The sequence below is a fragment of the Mauremys mutica genome, chromosome 16 (genome assembly GCF_020497125.1).
Source record: "Mauremys mutica isolate MM-2020 ecotype Southern chromosome 16, ASM2049712v1, whole genome shotgun sequence".
NCBI lineage: Eukaryota > Metazoa > Chordata > Testudines > Geoemydidae > Mauremys > Mauremys mutica.
In genome coordinates this window covers 22,322,481-22,340,120 of record NC_059087.1, presented here as the reverse complement: position 1 = coordinate 22,340,120, position 17,640 = coordinate 22,322,481, and the positions used below count along the sequence as shown (strand labels likewise).

General features: G+C 44.3%; 2 protein-coding genes and 1 long non-coding RNA gene across 13 annotated transcripts in view; 1 reads left to right on the top strand and 2 right to left on the bottom strand.

Annotated features, from left to right (window-relative positions):
* SPPL3 (signal peptide peptidase like 3) overlaps positions 1-1,000 on the bottom strand; it is a 139,703-nt gene extending 138,703 nt beyond the window's left edge. The window contains exon 1 of the mRNA XM_044990527.1: positions 629-1,000. Coding sequence (XP_044846462.1) covers positions 629-651 — 23 coding nt within the window. The 5' untranslated portion in view covers positions 652-1,000. The remainder of the gene's footprint in view (positions 1-628) is intronic.
* Positions 1,001-3,490: 2,490 nt separating this feature from the next.
* Positions 3,491-17,640, bottom strand: part of LOC123350979 — a 26,292-nt gene continuing 12,142 nt past the window's right edge. For 2 of the 8 annotated variants that reach the window (XR_006573886.1, XR_006573888.1), the window contains exons 2-4: positions 13,956-14,096; positions 8,663-8,779; positions 6,696-7,854 (exon numbers count right to left, since the gene is read on the bottom strand). This is a non-coding gene — a long non-coding RNA (uncharacterized LOC123350979). Of the gene's footprint in view, positions 3,632-6,695; positions 7,855-8,662; positions 8,780-13,955; positions 14,097-14,505; positions 15,875-15,911; positions 17,613-17,640 lie in introns of those variants that run through there. The other 6 variants (XR_006573892.1, XR_006573887.1, XR_006573893.1 and 3 more) reach the window with 6 other exon arrangements.
* The window catches only part of HNF1A (HNF1 homeobox A), a 22,502-nt gene continuing 20,654 nt past the window's right edge, over positions 15,793-17,640 (top strand). Inside the window, exon 1 of one of the 4 annotated variants that reach the window (XM_044989981.1) lies at positions 15,793-16,323. In XM_044989981.1, coding sequence (XP_044845916.1) covers positions 15,989-16,323 — 335 coding nt within the window. In that variant the 5' untranslated portion in view covers positions 15,793-15,988. The remainder of the gene's footprint in view (positions 16,324-17,640) is intronic. The other 3 variants (XM_044989979.1, XM_044989982.1, XM_044989980.1) reach the window with 3 other exon arrangements.

The window sequence follows — 17,640 nt, the reverse complement described above, 5'->3', positions numbered from 1 at the left end:
GATCTGGAGCTAAAGTTAGGAAGAATTAATACCCACTACCTTTTAACTGCAGGAAACGTTTCCCTCCTTACTCTGGGTCTAAGAGGAGTTTAGTGTAACACCTATAGCCATGAACGTGCCCAAGGAACCTAAAAGGACCTCCAGCTGCTACAAAAGGGGCTGAGAGCGCTGCACTCGGTGTTCAGAGAGGCCTACTTACATTTGCAGCCGTTCAAGGGAGGATCTCCGGTGACTCCCCCAGTTATTTCTATAAACGGGCTAAGCGCCCAGTTCCGCTGTTACAGGTTTACCCGACACCACGGGCCTCGCGCCCAGAGCTCCCCGCTGCCTCCTGTGGGCTCTGACACGCTCCCCTGGGGCAGGAAAGGGGCCTTACAGCCCGGTCTCCGCGCCGCCGCTCCGTCCCCGAGGAGAGATGCACCGCCGGCTCCTTGCCCACCCGTCCCCAAGGACACCACCTGCTCCCCGGCTCCCAGCCACAAGCCCGTCCCCGGGGGCCGCCTCTCTCACACATCCCCGCACACACCAGCCCGCCCTCCGCCCGGCCCATCCCCGGGTCCGTCGCATTCCCCGCCGACCCTCCGCCCGGCCCCGGGGCCTCCCCCGCCAGCCTGGCCCAGCTGCTCACCAGGAGTAGGTCTGTTCCGCCATGGCGGCTGCGGGGCGGCCGAGCTGCGCGGCGGTGGCCAAGCCCCGGCTCCTCCTCCTCCTCCTCACTTGCTCCGGGGCTCAGTGGCGGCCCCGCTGCGGCTCCCGGCCCAACATGGCGGCGACTGTGAGCAGGGAGGAGAGCGAAGGGGTCCCCGCCCGGCGGGGGGGCTGCTCAGTAGCCACGCCACAGGGCCGTGCTCGGGCGCCGACGGCGGGCAGGCCTCATGACCGGGAAGCGGCGACGGCGTCCGGCCCGGGAGAAAGAGAAGGGGAAACTCCGCGTACCGAGCTCCAAGGCGAGGCCGCTCAGACTCTGCTCGCGCACGGGGGGCGGGGCCTCCGGTCGCGCGGGTCACGTGCCCACAACACGCTCACGTGCCGCCGCCGCCGGCCCACTGGCGCAGAAGCATTACGGAACCTGACGCGCTTGCGTGCTGGGCCTGCCCGCACTCCGTTCCCGGTGACCCTCCGGGGAGGAGGGGCGGAGCCTGCTGCCGGGAGTGCAGCCTGTTCGCTTTCTCTGGGGATGAGGTGGACTTGCCTACGTCTCCCCCCCCCCCACCCCGAGAACTGGGGACAGGAGCCTGCCGGGGGCGGGGGGAGACTCTGAGCTATTCACTTCTCTCTCGGTGCTGGGACATGGAGCCGGGGGAGCGGGGAAGAGTCCTGATCTATTCACTCCCCTCGGTGCTGGGACATGGTGCTTTCTGGGGGTGTGTGACCTGTTTATCCCAGGTGCCCTTCCCGTCCCGGCCGGGTGCAGGACTGGCGCCTGCTCACTCTGAGCTATTAAATTTCCCCTGCAGTGCAAGAAAGCTGCCTGGGGAGTAGAAGTAGGGCGGAGCCTGCACCCGGCCCCCTTCCTCGCAGCTCCGCCCGAGAAGCCAAGCCCACCGCGGAAGGGGCTCCGCCCAGCACGGCTGCTCTGGGGGCGCGGTTCTCTCCCTCTGCAGGGAACCACCTTTCCTCCCCGGTGGCCCTGCCTTTGGGAGTGGGGCGAGGGGGGTTGCTATGAGCGGAGCTCCTCTCAGCCCTTCCGCCTTTATATGTAATCGGTGTAAACAAAGCATTAGGAAGGAGCAGAGAGAGTTTTGTACCTGATTCGAACCCTAAATGGTGGAGACAGAACAAAACTGGGCAATGTGCTGGAGGTCAGACTAGATGTTCATGATGGTCCTTTCTGGCCTTTGAGTCTATGAGAATTCTGACCCGTCACACACCTGGTTTGTTTCTTTTAGTTCACTTAGTTCTGCTGGCAATGAAAGTCGGACTGACTGCCAGAAATCCCTCCCTCCAACTAGAAGTGTTCGCTGCAGGAGTTGGGAGTCTGTATGGCGGGAATGGCCCTGGTAGGATCAGGTACAGACTTGAGCTCAGTGGAATGGGGAAATCTCAGGGAGTCTTTTAGTAGTGAATAGGGTGAACTCTGAGACCGGAACCCACACGTCAGACTTTTGAAAGTAACATCCATGTTAAGGAGGGAGGGTGTGCCTGAGTCTAATTTATGCATATTTTATTCTGACATGTTGCAGATTGTAAGCCCCACAGTAATAGAGACAGTTTAATCATTTAGGGCTGGGATACCTAGGAACATCATAATTGGAATATGAAATTAGACCTATGGTCCATCTAGTTCAGCATCCTATCTCTGACTGGCCAGAACCCAGATGCTTCAGAAGAAGGTGCAAGTAACTCCACAGTAGGCAGATGTGGGATAATCTGCCCCTCTCCCATGAAAAATCTCATCCTAATCTCTAAAACCCAGAAGCATGAGATTTTATATTCTGTCAGAAAAATGTGTTAGCATTAACTATTAAACATATAAATGTCCAATTATTTTGAATCTTTCTAAAGTCTTGGTCTTAATGACATCCTATGACAATGAGATCCACAGTCTAATTTTTCTTTTTGTAAGGGTGAGAGGTTTCCTTGGTTTCCCTAGCCTCATTTCCACCTCCCTCACTCTGCTTGCAGAGTGCCATGTAATTGGTTGGTTGCCACCTTCCCCAGAAATTACAACATTGGGTGGAGTCATGGGTAGATATAGGACTCAATCCTGTGAGCTCATGAGCTTCCTCAGTCAAAAGAAGTTGATGTTGAATGCTGGGTTTGGATATGTTTAGATACTTATTTAAAAATCTGGGGTGGTAAATGTAACTTTTATTTCAAATCAACTTGGTTTTTGTCAATATGCAGATGAGGTATGGGATTTGTGCACAGAGAGATAACTGCACTCCTCACAGTTCCTGAGGTTGCTACTCTGTTGTCTCCCTCATTACCTGGAAATGCTGAATTTATAACAGAAGACACTATTGACATTTAAAATGGATGTGCTAATCCAGTAGTAGCTTCTATGTGTTTCTTCAGTCCAAAAAAAAAGGGGGGGGGAACTCCCCCAAATTTACCTGCAGAGTGATGTCCTTCCAGTGCTGGGGGAGAACATGAGTGAAACACACTTATGGGGACTGTGGAGTGGAGGGGGGTGCACATGCATGTACACAGCTTGTCTTTTTGTCTTCAAAGGCCAGACTTCATCTGCCTGGGGTGAGGGGTGGGGGAAGAAACAAGCTAGGGGCCCAATCCTGCAAGTCCTAACTTCAGTGGAGCTACTGGGATGAGGAGGATCACACCCTAATTTAACACAAAACTATATTTCCATTTCCTCTTTTACACACATGGGTATACATATTGAAGCCTTGAAAACCAACAGCTTTCCCCATTGCTGTTTCAGTTTCACCAAATTCATGTGACTTCATAGGTACATGCTACTTCTGAGGAATATGTTTGTTTGTCAGAGGAGGGGCACTTGATAAATATCACGTCCTTGGTACAATGATTCTGAACTTTTAGAATTTTCCTTTAATTACATTCCCTGGTATGTTACAGAAAACTGACACTTACAGAGCCATCTTTGACTTTTTCTTTCAAGATAACAAAGGAGATTAAAGAAATCAGAAGCTCAGGATTCTTTTAGGAAAGCCTGCAGGGGGACAAAAGAACATTCAAAATGTCCAAACATGCTGAGACAAAATGCTAAATGGATGTCTCACTGTAACACCAAACACCATGTTAAAACCATCTGTCAGGGGGAAAACTTGTCACCTGTTGATACGACTTGTCCCTTCCCTCTTCTCTGTCTTCGTCTCTCTGTTTAGTGCTGCTGATAAATCCTGAATCCTAAGAATTATTGTGCTTCTGCTGAGTACAACTTGTGGCCCTGATCCCACAAGCTTTGTTCGCTCAGGTAAACTTTACTCCATGTTATTTTGTTTAAACTACTTGCCTGAGTAAGGATTTGCAGGTTTGAGCCCTTGGACATCAGTCCACCCTTTCAGTATTTTTCACTATTCTCTTTAACATGCCAGAGAGTAAAGAGTTAGTATTACGTGACAGATGACCGTAATGTAATTGCCTTAGAGATGGAAGAGCTCCAACTAGGCCTGGAATAAATAGCCCTTATAGTGTAAGTTTAAGGTACATGCAGAGACTGCACTCATTAACATAATGTTAATAACTGTAATTATAGTATTTTTTCTTTCTGCCATTGTCCACAGTGCAGTATCAGGAGCTGGATTACTTGATCTTATTTGGATGGGAGAGGACTCAGGACCTATATTTTTGTTAGTCTTATTTATTGTATTGAAACAGAGCAGCTTTGTTTCAGGAGGTTGATCTGTGGTTAGAGAACAGGATTGGGAGCCATGGGTTCTCCTCCCAGTGCTGTTACTGGCTCTCTGTGTAACCCTGAGGAGAGTCACTTAACATCTTTGTGTCTCAGTTTCACCATCAATCAAACGGGGATAACACTTCCCTACCTCACAAGGGTGTTGGTTGGACTGATTAGTTAATTATAGTAAATCTCTTTGAAAAAGGAAAGTATTACATAGGAGCTCAGTGTTATATAAAGTATTTGTCTTTCCTGGGAGGAGGAGGGAGCACCCAAAATACCTGTACAATTAAAATAGTGCGTATTAATAAGATGACATTTGGAACTTCTTTGCGGGCTTCTCCTTCTCTATCTGTACCCTTAAAGTACCACATATCTATGCCATGAAAACAGTGTTAAAGATGCATCATAGCTGATGGAGTGAGGAATGTCATCTCCTTCCCCTCTTTTCCTCAGAGGTCTTGCACTGAGCCAGTCAACCCTGTAATATTGCCACACTTCTAGACCCCCCGCAAAAACTTTTTGCAGGCCAAGGTATTCTGACCAGACAGTAGAGGAAAAGCCAAGGAACAGATGATGTAAGTAGCATGTACCCCATCCAACTACTAAAGCCTGTGAAAAATTGTTACTATAAAATATGAAGTAGAAATACTTGAGGAGGCATTTGCTCAGCTTTCATTCCCAATTGGGGAATACTGTGGCAGGTGGAAGCCTCAGTCACCACTGGAGAGTTGAGTACAATCATTTATCAATACCCAGTAGCTGCACAGCCAGGAGCTAATTATGTTGCCACTGCTGAAAAAGTAGTGGGTCTAGGCATGAACACAGGACAGTAAGATCCCTTCTCTGTACCCCACCAGGAAAAAGTTGGGATGCTAAAACAATGATTAGTGCTTATGTGACAGTGTCACATGGCATGGAACACAGCCTGTCCCTATTCACAATTCTGGTGATAACAGTCTACCCACCGGGAGGGAAGAAGCAGGGGATTTTCTCTTTAAATCATTCCTGTCCGGGCCACCCTCCAGATTCCTTCTTTCTATTTAACAGTATATTTCCATACTCTTCCATTAGGTCCCTCCTCAAACACATACCGGTATATACCATTCCTGATACATTCCCTGTCCCCACCCCAGCAGGTCTGGGAGAACAATTTGGGATAGAGTTGGGGCAGGGATGGAGGAGGAGTTCACATTCAAAATCTTGGTCTGTGGAGCTTGAATAGCTTTGCAGGGAGCCCAGATAAGCCCTGCAAAACACACACAGCAGGACCCCCTCTCAGGGGAAATCATTTTCTTTTCCCTGAACAGTCTCCCTCTAAGTAGCAATTCACTATTACCAGAACTGAAATTGGAAAACTGTGACACAGTGAGGAATTTGGGACTTTTCATTCTACTGCCCTGCAAATAGAGTTTCACTGGGAGCGATTCCCACCATACCATGCATCAGTCTGTTCAAACAATTTATTTTCACAAGTCTTTACATAAAGTAGAGCATCATAATCTGCTCTTTTCCACTATCAGAGGGGAGTGTAAATCAATATTTCAAGTACTTTTCAGTTCTTCAGATTAGTTTCCTGGACTCTTCTGGGAAGGGGGCATACAACAATTCTGGTATCCATAGAACAGCAGCATGCACGCTGACCACCCATGATGAAATGGTTTCTAATTCTACAGCCTGGAAAAACTCAATTTACCACATTAGTTTGAGGCACACGTGATTTTATCTGATGGGCAATTAACGTATCATCATATTTTCAGCGGCAACATGATAAAAGCAGGCAAGAAGACTTTGTGCCTAGGCTTGTAAACATTCATGATGATTTTGCAGGCATGCTCCAGCAGCATTACACAGTAACAATGAGACCAGTTCACAGGGCAGGTTTATTGCTTTCTGCAGATCCAGCATGCACTCACTCTTAGCAGCGTGGGGTGGGGCATTGCTTGCATTCCCCAGATTATTTTCTTATCATATATCTCTCTTTCACAGAAGCAGCAAAGAATCCTGTGGCACCTTATAGACTAACAGACATTTCTCTTTCACAGAATCTCCTCAGATCTGCAAGAGATGGAGAGCCTTACTCTGAGTTTCAGTGATATCAGAGTCTGACATTACAACCTTCCTGGCCACACAATAGCAGATTTTAAGGTAGCCATCCTACAGCAAAAAAACTTCAGGACCAGACTTCAAAGAGAAACTGCTGAGCTTCAGTTCATTTGCAAATTTGACACCATCAGCTCAGGATTAAACAAAGACTGTGAATGACTAGCCAACTACAAAAGCAGTTTCTCCTCCCTTGGTGTTCACACCTCAACTGCTAGAAGAGGGCCTCATCCTCCCAGATTGAACTAACCTCGTTATCTCCAGACTGATTCTGGCCTGTATATTTATACCTGCCTCTCAAAATTTCCATTACATGCATCTGACGAAGTGGGTATTCACCCACAAAAGCTTATGCTCCAATACATCTGTTACTCTATAAGGTGCCACAGGACTCTTAGTTGCTTTTGACATTACAGTCTCTCTTCCAGTGAGCTGCACTGCACTGCACTGCACCTTGAACATACACTGCTGCAGTGCCTAGATCTGTCAGAGCCATTTCAGTGCTGGCAGCAAACAAATAAGATCCTTCTTTGTCCCTGGTTGCATAAGTAGCTCCCAGGGCACAGTAAGGTAACAGCAGTGGAGAGAACGGGTGGTAGAGGGGAATCAGATGGCACCAGTGACAGCAAAGAGCCCTCCCCCATCAGCCACAAAGCTTGTCTTTTATCAGATGTCAGTCTAACAGAGCCAGTCCTGATTCCTCACTGATGGAAATAGAGAGAGAAGAGCAGAGTGGCCTAGTGTGAAATGGCCACCTTGCAGACAGAGACATGACAGGAATGGTTGTCTGCTCTTCGGAGGTTTGAGGGGAGCAGAGAGGATGGAAATGAGCAGGGAAAGAAGGCAAAAATCAGAATTCCAGTCTTAGAATTTATCTCAGAGCTGCAATGGGTTCTTCTGCATTCAAGATCTTAATATGAATCTCAACATTGTAGATGGTTTAAATGTGTGCTCCTACCTCTGTTTATCCAGCAGGTCAAAGAATGAAAGGATGGCATACTTGTGTGCACATCCTCCTCCTCCTCCTTTAGAGAGAGAGGAAACTAGAGATAAATAAGACTTGTCCCCTCCATCTCCCTAAGGCCAGTGCAGGGTCATTCCCTATACTATACTTTCTAGTTCTTTGTCCAGTCTAATTTTAAATCTCCATTAGATCTTCAACTATTTCCCTAGGGAGATGGATTGTCAGGGAAGGGCATCAAAATATCTTGTTTTCTTGATCTTAACTACTCCCTGCACCACGTGGCGAGGGGAATTAAAGAGGCAAGACATTGCTCTGCTGAGGACAAGGCTCCAGGTTCGGTACCTACCAAAAATTAGCTGTTTACTCTCCTGCTCTACTACAAACGAATTTCCCTTCATAATCATGTATTTTGGTACCCCTTCCATCCAGTGAGGTGTTCACGGTTTGCACTAACAGCTGACATGTAACCCTGTAAAAAAACAAAACCAAACGTTATCCAGGATTTCTCACAATCCCACATGTTAATTAAGAGTGAGCTCCCAGGGCACAAATCATCATAATCATCATCCTTTACACTTATAATAGCTCCTTTTCACCATAACGGGGATTAGGAGGAGGAGGACAGCTTTTCTATCTGGGAAGAGGAAGGATAGTGAAGTTAAATTAATTCATGCCAGTAAAGTACTTTGAAACACTCTGCCAGAGGTGTAGTAAAATGTAGTAATGTCAGCGTGGCTGTTACACTAAGGGAACTATATGGGCTCCCTCTGGTGGTCTCTTCATTATAGGAAGATTTGTATTTGTTCCTTCCCCAGATACTCCTTGGAGCCATGGTGTGGATAAGTCAGGGGCTGACTTTGCCATAGAAAACTGCAATGTTTATTTGTCAGCACATATAAGAGGAATAGTTGAATACGATGGATGTAATTCAATAAAATGGTTACAATGTATGTTATTGACAGAACAAATCAGATGTTATGGGCCTGAATTTGCTCTCAAGTCTATTCATTCAATCTTCTGATTTAGGAGGTAGATGGCCGTAAAAAGCAGAATTCATATATCTCTAAAATAATATAGCATATAGCTCTAAAATAAGAATAATACTTATATAACACCCCCACATTGTACTTTCATGTCGTGGCACTGACTGCTAATCCACAGTTAACTTCTTTATTAAATATTCTTGACAAAAGCAACACTACTAGAATGGTTAATTAAAACAAGAGCATTATTGATCAGTAGAACATAATGCTTCGTTCAAGATACAGGAGACACACCTTGTTCCAAAAGTCTGTCAGGAAATGCCAGCAATTCAACACTTTAAGACAACTCCCATGCAGTACACTGTCTTGTCCACTGTTTGGGTGGGAGTGAAGGAGATTATTCATTATTATCTGAAAGTAACATGCACAGAACTTTAGAAAGGAGATGTCATTTTTTTATCTCACCCTTAAAAAAATACATACAGAAGCTTGAACCTAAAATCTGCTTCCTTCTTTATTTCTCCTTTATGAATTCACACTGATTTGTTCATGTAAAGTTGCTTATAAGCACTGGGTTGAGCAAGCTTCTTTATTATTGTAGGGTTACTTATATTATTTTGTCATTGAAGGGTTAATCTTAAGCACTCGGCTGCTGTAACTACATTTATTCATAATTAGGAGGAAAAGAGTAGTGAATTAATTTTGCAAAAAAAAAAAGGCATGGAAAACAATAACATGGATGCTGAAAATAGATATCAGAAAAACAGACAAGTGTCATTTTGAGCCTCTGAATCTTAAAAGCTTCCTTTCACTAGTAGAGCTGCAAACATCATATGAGGCATGGTAACTTAGTTCACATTACCGACTAAATTAATCAAGTAATTCACAACTCAGTAAGTCAATTATTTCAGATAAGGAAGTCCGCAAACACTGAACATTTATATTAAACAAGAACATCGATGCAGCAAAAACAAGTCCTTATCATCCAAACATTCATTATTATGGCAAAAGCTGTCAGGTGCCATGCCATTAAGTCACAGGAATCTCTCCTGTCCAAATCTGTGCCACTGTACATTTTAGTTCTTGTTCTAGTAGGACTGTAACTTAGATGAGTAAAGCACTGCAGCCTCCTCCTTTAACCTATGCCACAACTATAATGTCCTCATGGGATACTGCACCCAGTTGCAATAATCAGAGGTACCTGATCTAGCAAACCCTTAATTTAAAAGAAAGAGCACTGCTGGTGAGGTTGTCAATGAGACATTTCCCCACTGCCCTCTTGCTTTGCAGTCTGATAGAGCCAGTATGTCAGCTGTAGGACAAGTTGCAAAGCTCATCTTTTCTCTTGGGTTGTTCAGGAAGGGAGGATTTGAGGTGGGGTATTATTTAATGGGGTTCTGAACTGTTTATCAGTTTATCTGTGATTTGATGGATTATGTTAGGGAACAGCTTTTAGGCAGTAACGTTTTTATATTAAGAATGTTTACCCTCGATTTTTGTTTTAATTATTTGTCCAGGCATCTGGAGTTTAGAATAGGTACCTCTGAAAGATTAAAAGTAGTAAGTCCTTTGGTTTTATATTTTATAATATAAAATATAAAACCAAGGTTCCAACTGGCCTTCAGATGCAGCCATTCTGAAATTTTCCATGTCTGGAGGTTGCAAGGGGGACCAGGACTAGCTGGGAGATGGTTTCTCGGTGCATCAAGAAGCTGTATCCTGTGGTTTTAAAGAAAGAGTATTGGATATTATCTTCCCCACTTGTGTCTTTCAGTAATGAGCCCAGATGTTGGCTCCTCTTGTCAAGAGCAGGCTCTTCCCAAGAAGCAACCAAGAAATCAAATGTGTCTAAGCTTAGGTGGTGTTCAGAAGAAATGGGGGCACTTCCTGGACAGGTATGTTTGTGCCCCAAATACTCAATTCAAGGGAAGCTGCTGTGTAATACAGAAGATAATTCTCTATGCTGCACAGAATAGTGAGGTCATTACACTACACTACACAGAGGAGCAAACTCTAAAAAGATTAAGAGAAACATACTACAGCTCTACCCCGATATAATGCGACCCGATATGACACGAATTTGGATATAGCGCGGTAAAGCAGTGCTCCGGGGGGGGCGGGGCATGGCGGCATACGCCGCTGGATCAAAGCAAGTTTGATATAACGCGGTTTCACCTATAACGCGGTACGATTTTTTGGCTCCCGAGGACAGCATTCTATTGAGGTAGAGGTGTACTATACTAGGCACTTTACAAGTGCGACGGAGAAATGTTAAGGTCTTAAACAGAACTAAATAGAATAATTCACAATCAAATGGGAAGCCACCGTCTTCATGGTATGATGATTTAGAGCAGGACTTGGGAACATAAATCCCAGATGTATTCATGAAAGATCAGAAGACTTTTTAAATCCTTCAAAGAGAAAGTATCTTTTTAAAAAAATTGGTCTCAATCACTGTAAATTAACCTTCCCCTCTTCACAAAAATATAGAATGCACATTGCATTATCTGTGAAAGGTTTAATAAGGTTGTGTGGGGCTATTATACCCCTTCAGAGGCTCTCAGTAGTGGCAAAAATGCCAATGGCCGGTTTACACTTTGCTCCTGGTCTGTGTCAAGTCTACATCCAAACTGATAATGCCGTATGTGTGAAGTCTGCTAAGAGGTGCTAATTGCTACAGTACTTCCCACCTAAACCGACCAAATGGACACAACTGTGATAATTGTATTTGTCCATTGGAAATGTGAGCTGTACCCCTGAATTGCTCTCTGGAATCCCACACGTAATCTCCCAGGATTGTGCTCTGTTCATGGTTGCCATTCAGAGAGGTAGCTCGTCACCATTTTTCACCAGAAAATAGGGAGTTTCCCCAAGACATTGCTTACTCTTTATTCCTGCACATTTAAAGACCGTGGGTCACAATCACCTTTGCATTGATGAATAAGGAGTGGAGATAGCTTTCTCAAGACCCAACCAGCTCTGCTCCAGACCTCAGCCAGAGCAGGTCATTGGACAGTGTCACACAAGACTTCAAGTCCCCAACATGAGCAGCAATCTTGATATGGTCAGTGTCGGTTCATATTTTTATTAGGCATCTGAACTCAAAGGAGTCCCCAATGGCAGGAAGGAGGATGATCTTGTGATTAAGGCTTGGAGAGCTGGCCTTTATTCATGGCTCTGCAACATGTTTCCTACGTGACCCTGGAAAAGTCACTTAACCTTTAGGTACCTTGGTTTCCATCTGCAAAATACCCACATCATAAAGCAATTTAAGCTCTGCCAATGAAAAATGCTACATAATTATTTTAATTCATCTACCTTCTCAGGGTATGTGATTGTGATGCTTAATTCATTAATGTTTGTAAACCACTTTGAGGTCCACAAATGAAGGCATCTGAGACTGCTAATGTATCGTTTTTCAAAACCTTGAACTCCCTACAATTTCCAAGTGCTGATGCTGACTGGAACTTGGGCTCCTGTGACTGGGATGCACCATAACAAATCCGTTCGGAGGAGAGATTCCTCATTTTATTCCCACATACCATGAATATGGAACCTGAAGGTTGTTTTTTTATTTTAGTAAGAATGAGACTGAGATACAGAATAACCCATTTTAGTGTAGGAAAGTGCAGTGAAGGAGAAAGATTCCTGCAATGACATGAGGCAGTCCCAGAATCTCCATCTCACACTGGGGCCTTCCTAGCGTTGTTCCTATTGTCCCAAACTCAATTTTTGAAAGGAAAAGTGTCAGGTCAAATTAAGTCTAGAATTTGGGGGTTTGTGATTTTAAAGTACGTTTTACTAAATTTAATATTGATATAATGATCTTAAAAAGAAACAGTAGAAGGAGTTTGTTTGGATTTAACTCTTCCTCTGCAGTGACTGCAGCCCAGACCACTGTGATAGTGCATAACAGTCTGAAAGTGAAACTAATAAACAGAAGTTAAATTTACTATTATATTTTAATTGCCCAGGAAATAATTTTCCATTTATATTAAAAGAGGTACTGGTAGGTCAAAATAGAGCCCAAATTTGGGATTAGAAAAAGTTCATTTTTACAAAACCTAACAAAAATATTTCCATGGTTATTTTTATTATTATTGCTGCAAAGAACAAATTTATTTTAAAGAATAACATTCCTTTCCAGCATCTTTGTAATAGAGATGAACCAGAAAGTGAAATTATAGGAAACAATGATGCACTCGACTAGTCTAGGTTCATTATTTATTTTTTGCAAATCAGCACAAGAACAAATGGATATAAAATTGGCCATGAACATATTCAGGGTGGAAATTAGAAGGTTTCTAACCATCAGAAGGGTGAGGTTCTGGAACAGCCTCCCAACAGAAGTTGGGGGTGCAAACAACTTAATGAGTTTTAAGGGAGAGCTGGACAAATTTATGAGAACTGTATAATAGGATTGCTTGTGATGGTGGGAGTAGGTCTCACTTCTGGTTTATGTCATATGTTCCTGAAGCTCCTGTGTCTGGGTTTCAGCTGGGAACTGACAGGTATCAGGAAGGGATTCTCCCCCCTCCCCAATGTATTCTGTGAGGATTTTTTTATCTCCTTCCTTTGAAGTATCAAGGATAACCATGGCTGGAAATGGGACATCAGTGGGGTGGGCCAGAGCTCTGAGTGGCACCAATTCCAAGCATTCTCTTTCTCAAGTGTTTGGCTGACTGATTCTAAGTCATCGCCATATGTGGGGTTGGGAAGGAATTTCCCCCCAGGTCAGATTGGCAGTCTTCTGTGGATCCTAATACTTAGGTCTCATTTGGATTCCATGGTGTTGGTGGCCTGTGATATAGAGGAGGTCAGACTAGGTCCCTTCTGACCTTAAACTCTATGAAATTATTTCAGGTTGTAGCTAAAATGTAACCCATTTTTTAACCGGAAAGAGTCCTTTGAATTAACGTTATATTTTTCTGTACACCAAGAGAATGCATGCACCATAAACCTACACTCCAAATCAGGACTGTCGTTTAAAAAAATAACATTACTTTTGTATTTTTCCCTAAATACTGAGGAGCACCTTAGACCGGACAGAAACTTTATAGTTTCCCTTTCAAGTTTTCCACCCACAGTTGTTTGATCAGAATGTGAACTCTCTTTGTCTAGATGTTGTCCAATCTGCTCTTTATTTTGTTGTATGTTTGAGACAACAAATACAAACATTCTTAAAATAAAAATACATTTTCAGTCTGAATGATTTATTTTAGTTTAAGGAAAACACCCCATGAAAGAACAGCAAGAACACTATGGTTGTTAAAGCAGCAAAGAGTCCTGTGACACCTTATAGACTAACAGACGTATTGGAGCATGAGCTTAATACCCACTTCGTCGGATGCATGCATGCTCATGCTCCAATACGTCTGTTAGTCTATAGGATGCCACAGGACTCTTTGCTGCTTTTACAGATCCAGACTAACATGGCTACTCCTCTGATACTATGGCTGTTGTCTCTGCACGCAGAGGTCCTAGAGACATATAGGTGCAGTGCACGGAAAACGAGGGGATTGCAGTTTCATAGCTACATGCATCACAGCTGGGTTTTGTAATGACAACAAAAGCTTTCCCAACTTACAACTGGGGCTCAGACTACAGTATGCTGTGTCTTTAACCAGGCTGAGACTGTGTTCCAGGACTTCAGGTTAGCCATGTTAACTTTACTTGTGTATTCTGCCCTGTGCCAAGGGGAGGAGGTGCTTTCTGGAGCAAACGACATCTGAAAGAAAGGCAAACTGTTAGTGAAAATCCCTGCTGAATGGCTGACCCAGCAATCCACTGATGATTTGTTGTCAGAAGCAGCCCTAGGAGTTTTGCTGGCCAGGGCAGAAAATGTTTTTAGTGCCCCCTATTGTGGCCAAAGAAAACAAACACCAAAGAAAAACAGACGGCCAGTCAGCCGAGTGGAAGAAAAAAATACCACCAAAACCCTCGGAACTTGCTGGTAAGGGCAACCACCTTCCTTGCCCATGCCTAGAACTGGCCCAGCTTGTTGTGTTGTCATAATGGGGATCCATTTTGAAAAGCTTTGTCCTTCGCTGGTTCAATGTGCAATTGAACCTCTACAGAGTGAGGCTTGAGAAGCCCCCAAAGGGAAGGGAGTGCCCCAGGTCACTCTGCAGCATCACCTTTGGTCGGTCCTTGGGCTGTGGAGGGAGCTCCATCCAGTCCTCCTCATCTTGAGCCTTAGAGGGGAACATATAAAAGGGAGGCAAATGTGCGGGAGAGAATCTACAAAGACCCCCTCAGTAAAACATTATGGTTAAAATCCTCCCCTCTCTGCTCCCACAGGAGAAACAATCATCCATTCCCAGTCAAGATGGCACAAGCTATAAAATCAGTATTGGGAGATTAGACTATTACAAGTTGATAATTTTAATTATGCCTTCTGTTAGCCAATCAGAGCAGAGACATTAATTCACAAGTGTTAAGGTGAAAAGGGACCATTATTAACATCTAATCTGACTTCCTATACAACAGTGGGCAGAGAATTTGACCAAGTTATTCCTGCATCAAGCCCATACCTTTTGGGATTAACTAGTGCAGATCTTTTAAAAAAGACATCCAACAGTTGGGAGTAGATCCCTAAAACAGGTTAGTATCAATGGGGTAAAACTATGGTGTTGATAAATGAAGTCACTGTGGGTGGCACTCATAGGGAGAGGAGGAGCAGTTGTAGGCAAGCCAGGAACCTATAGAAGTGCACCAATACCCAGAACACAGGTTGCATGTTTATTTTGTTTGCCTGCTTAGATTATAACTTCAGTGGGGCAGGCCCCAGGTCTCCTTTATAAAGAGTACACACTATGAGCGCTCACCAAAAGAATAATAAAGGCAGTAGGTTCCAATGAAGAGAAATGGGGACAGGTAAGTGTCAATGTGGGGAACTGGCTCAGCAGTCATTTAGTGCCCCAGCCTGTCCCACTGAAGTCAATGGGAGCTCTTTGAGAGTATGGTAGATCTTGGAATATTAGAATAAATCCAGAGGTTGTACTTGATGCCTGGGGTGTGGTACACAAAGATTGGCCGAGCTGCGGAGGCCGCTAATTCCCAACCCAAAGGTTTTGGTGGGGCTTAGCCCCATGCTTCTGGTTCCTCAAGCCTATCCCTGTTCTTAACCAATAGGGCCAAGAACCAGTCAGACTTCTCCGCTCTCACTTTCTCATTCAATTTTCTTTCCATTTCTCTCTTCTATCTGTCTCCCATCCTGGCTTTTTCTCTGTCCATTCCTTTTACTCTCCTTTTCTCTTCTGGCTCCCTACCTTTTCCCCTCCCCCCCGCTGCACTTTGTGAACTGCTGCTGCAGTGCTGAAGTCCAAAGTTCAGTAACTTGCTAAGCACACGGATAAATATGAACCTTGGAGAATTTACACTGCTCCAATGTAAACAGATAGCCAAGGGTCCCTTTATCAGCACTGGCTCAGGACAGTCGTGGGGGGTCTGAAGTGGCTCATTTTTGTATTTTGTTTTTTTTGGGGGGTGCAAAGGCGGGAGTCTATGCCATTCCCACTCTGCTGACAGTTGGGTGTATTACCTCAGGAACATGGTGTAGGGAAGGCTGAAGGCAGAACGTGCTGAAACTCAAATCCAAGGGACACCAGACTGAAGACCATGGTCTCTAAGCTGAGTCATCTTCAGGTGGAGCTGCTGGGAGCACTACTGGAGTCAGGGCTAACCAAGGAGACCCTGATCAAAGCGCTCGGGGAAGTGGACCCCTATGCCCTCCAGAGTGAAAGCCAGCGTGCCATCAGTGCCATCCAGGCGGAAAAAGGGGAACTCTGTGCTGAAATTCCCAATCTGTCCAATGGGATGGAGGAATCCAGGATGTCCGAGGAGGAAACCTCTGACGATGGGGAGGAATTCACCCCTCCAATAATGAAGGAGCTGGAAAACCTAAGTCCAGAGGAGGCTGCTCACCAGAAGGCTGTGGTGGAGAGACTATTACAGTAAGGACATGGTTTTCCTTTCCCCTTCTTGCTCTCCGTTCCTTTATTTCTCTTTCCTTCACCTCTTCCCTGAAATACGTTAGGGTTTACAGTTGATCTAAGTGTGCAGAGATTCTCCCCATCAATGCCAGCCCCAAAACCCCAAAACTGAACTGATAAGCTTCACGTTCCTTAATAATGTTCAGTTTCCTTCCAAAGACAGTTAAAAAATACGCACACACAAAGTGTTATGGGGCCCAATTACATATTAAAAGTGCTAATATCATCTGGGAAACAAGGACTTCAGAAAAATCTGGGAGCTGTACAACTTCTGTCGCTTTAGCTGTCAGTTTTTACAGAAGCCACCATTTCAGTTGTTAGAAAAAAATAAGAAAAGAAGCCATCTTATTAACTCCCATCATGTAGTGTGGGAATTCTCATCATAGGAGGGAAAAATACTCCTAAATTCCCTTGCCATTTTTACCGAGATGTATATTTTTATTTTAACTAGAGTCAAATATTTGTCAGTAGAGACAAATTAAGAGAGCCTGATCTTCATGTCTTTGTGCATGTAAGACTCCCATTGATTTCAGTGGGAATTTCAGATGAAGAAGTTCAAGCCAAATTGGTTGGCAATCCAGGTCAACATACCCTTCTATCCTCCATCTCCCATCATGAACACTGAATATAGACAAGTGTGCAGTCTACAGACTACTGTTATATGACTTGCCTGAACATGCAATTATTTATTCTTAATAGCCAAAAAATATGAGCTTCCTGAACCAATCACTCTCATTTCACTCCAGTAAGCCCATAGACAGAATCAGAATTGTGTTCCTGCAATTCTAACTCAGCGACATGAATCCTAGGGATTCCAATGGCTGGTCTGCCTGAGCAAGGAGTTCAGGATATCTCCCTTCAAATCCATCTAACACAATTAAATCCTTAGCCACAAAATCTCATCTGTCTGCACTGAAGCTATTCTCCAAGATTAGGAACAGACAGGAGGCACAGGGTGACTGTGATGTTCTGGAGTCTCAAACCGCCACTCACAATCTTTTTGTGGAAAATTAAACTCCAGTTAGAGGATTTACTGGCTTTGTGGCCATTCCTTTTTATAGGGAAAGGATATTAATACAAAATATAACAAGAAAAAGTACGCACAAAACCCCAGCAATAGCCCCAAGATAGAGAGATAGTACAGTACTTAAGGGTTAATATTCACTGTAATATTTAAGCGGGGATGGTTCTATTGCCTGACCTCTAGAGAGTCTGGGCAGATTTGGAGCTGATCACATTACAGTAGCTGAAGGAAGAAAATAGACTGGAATAGCACTT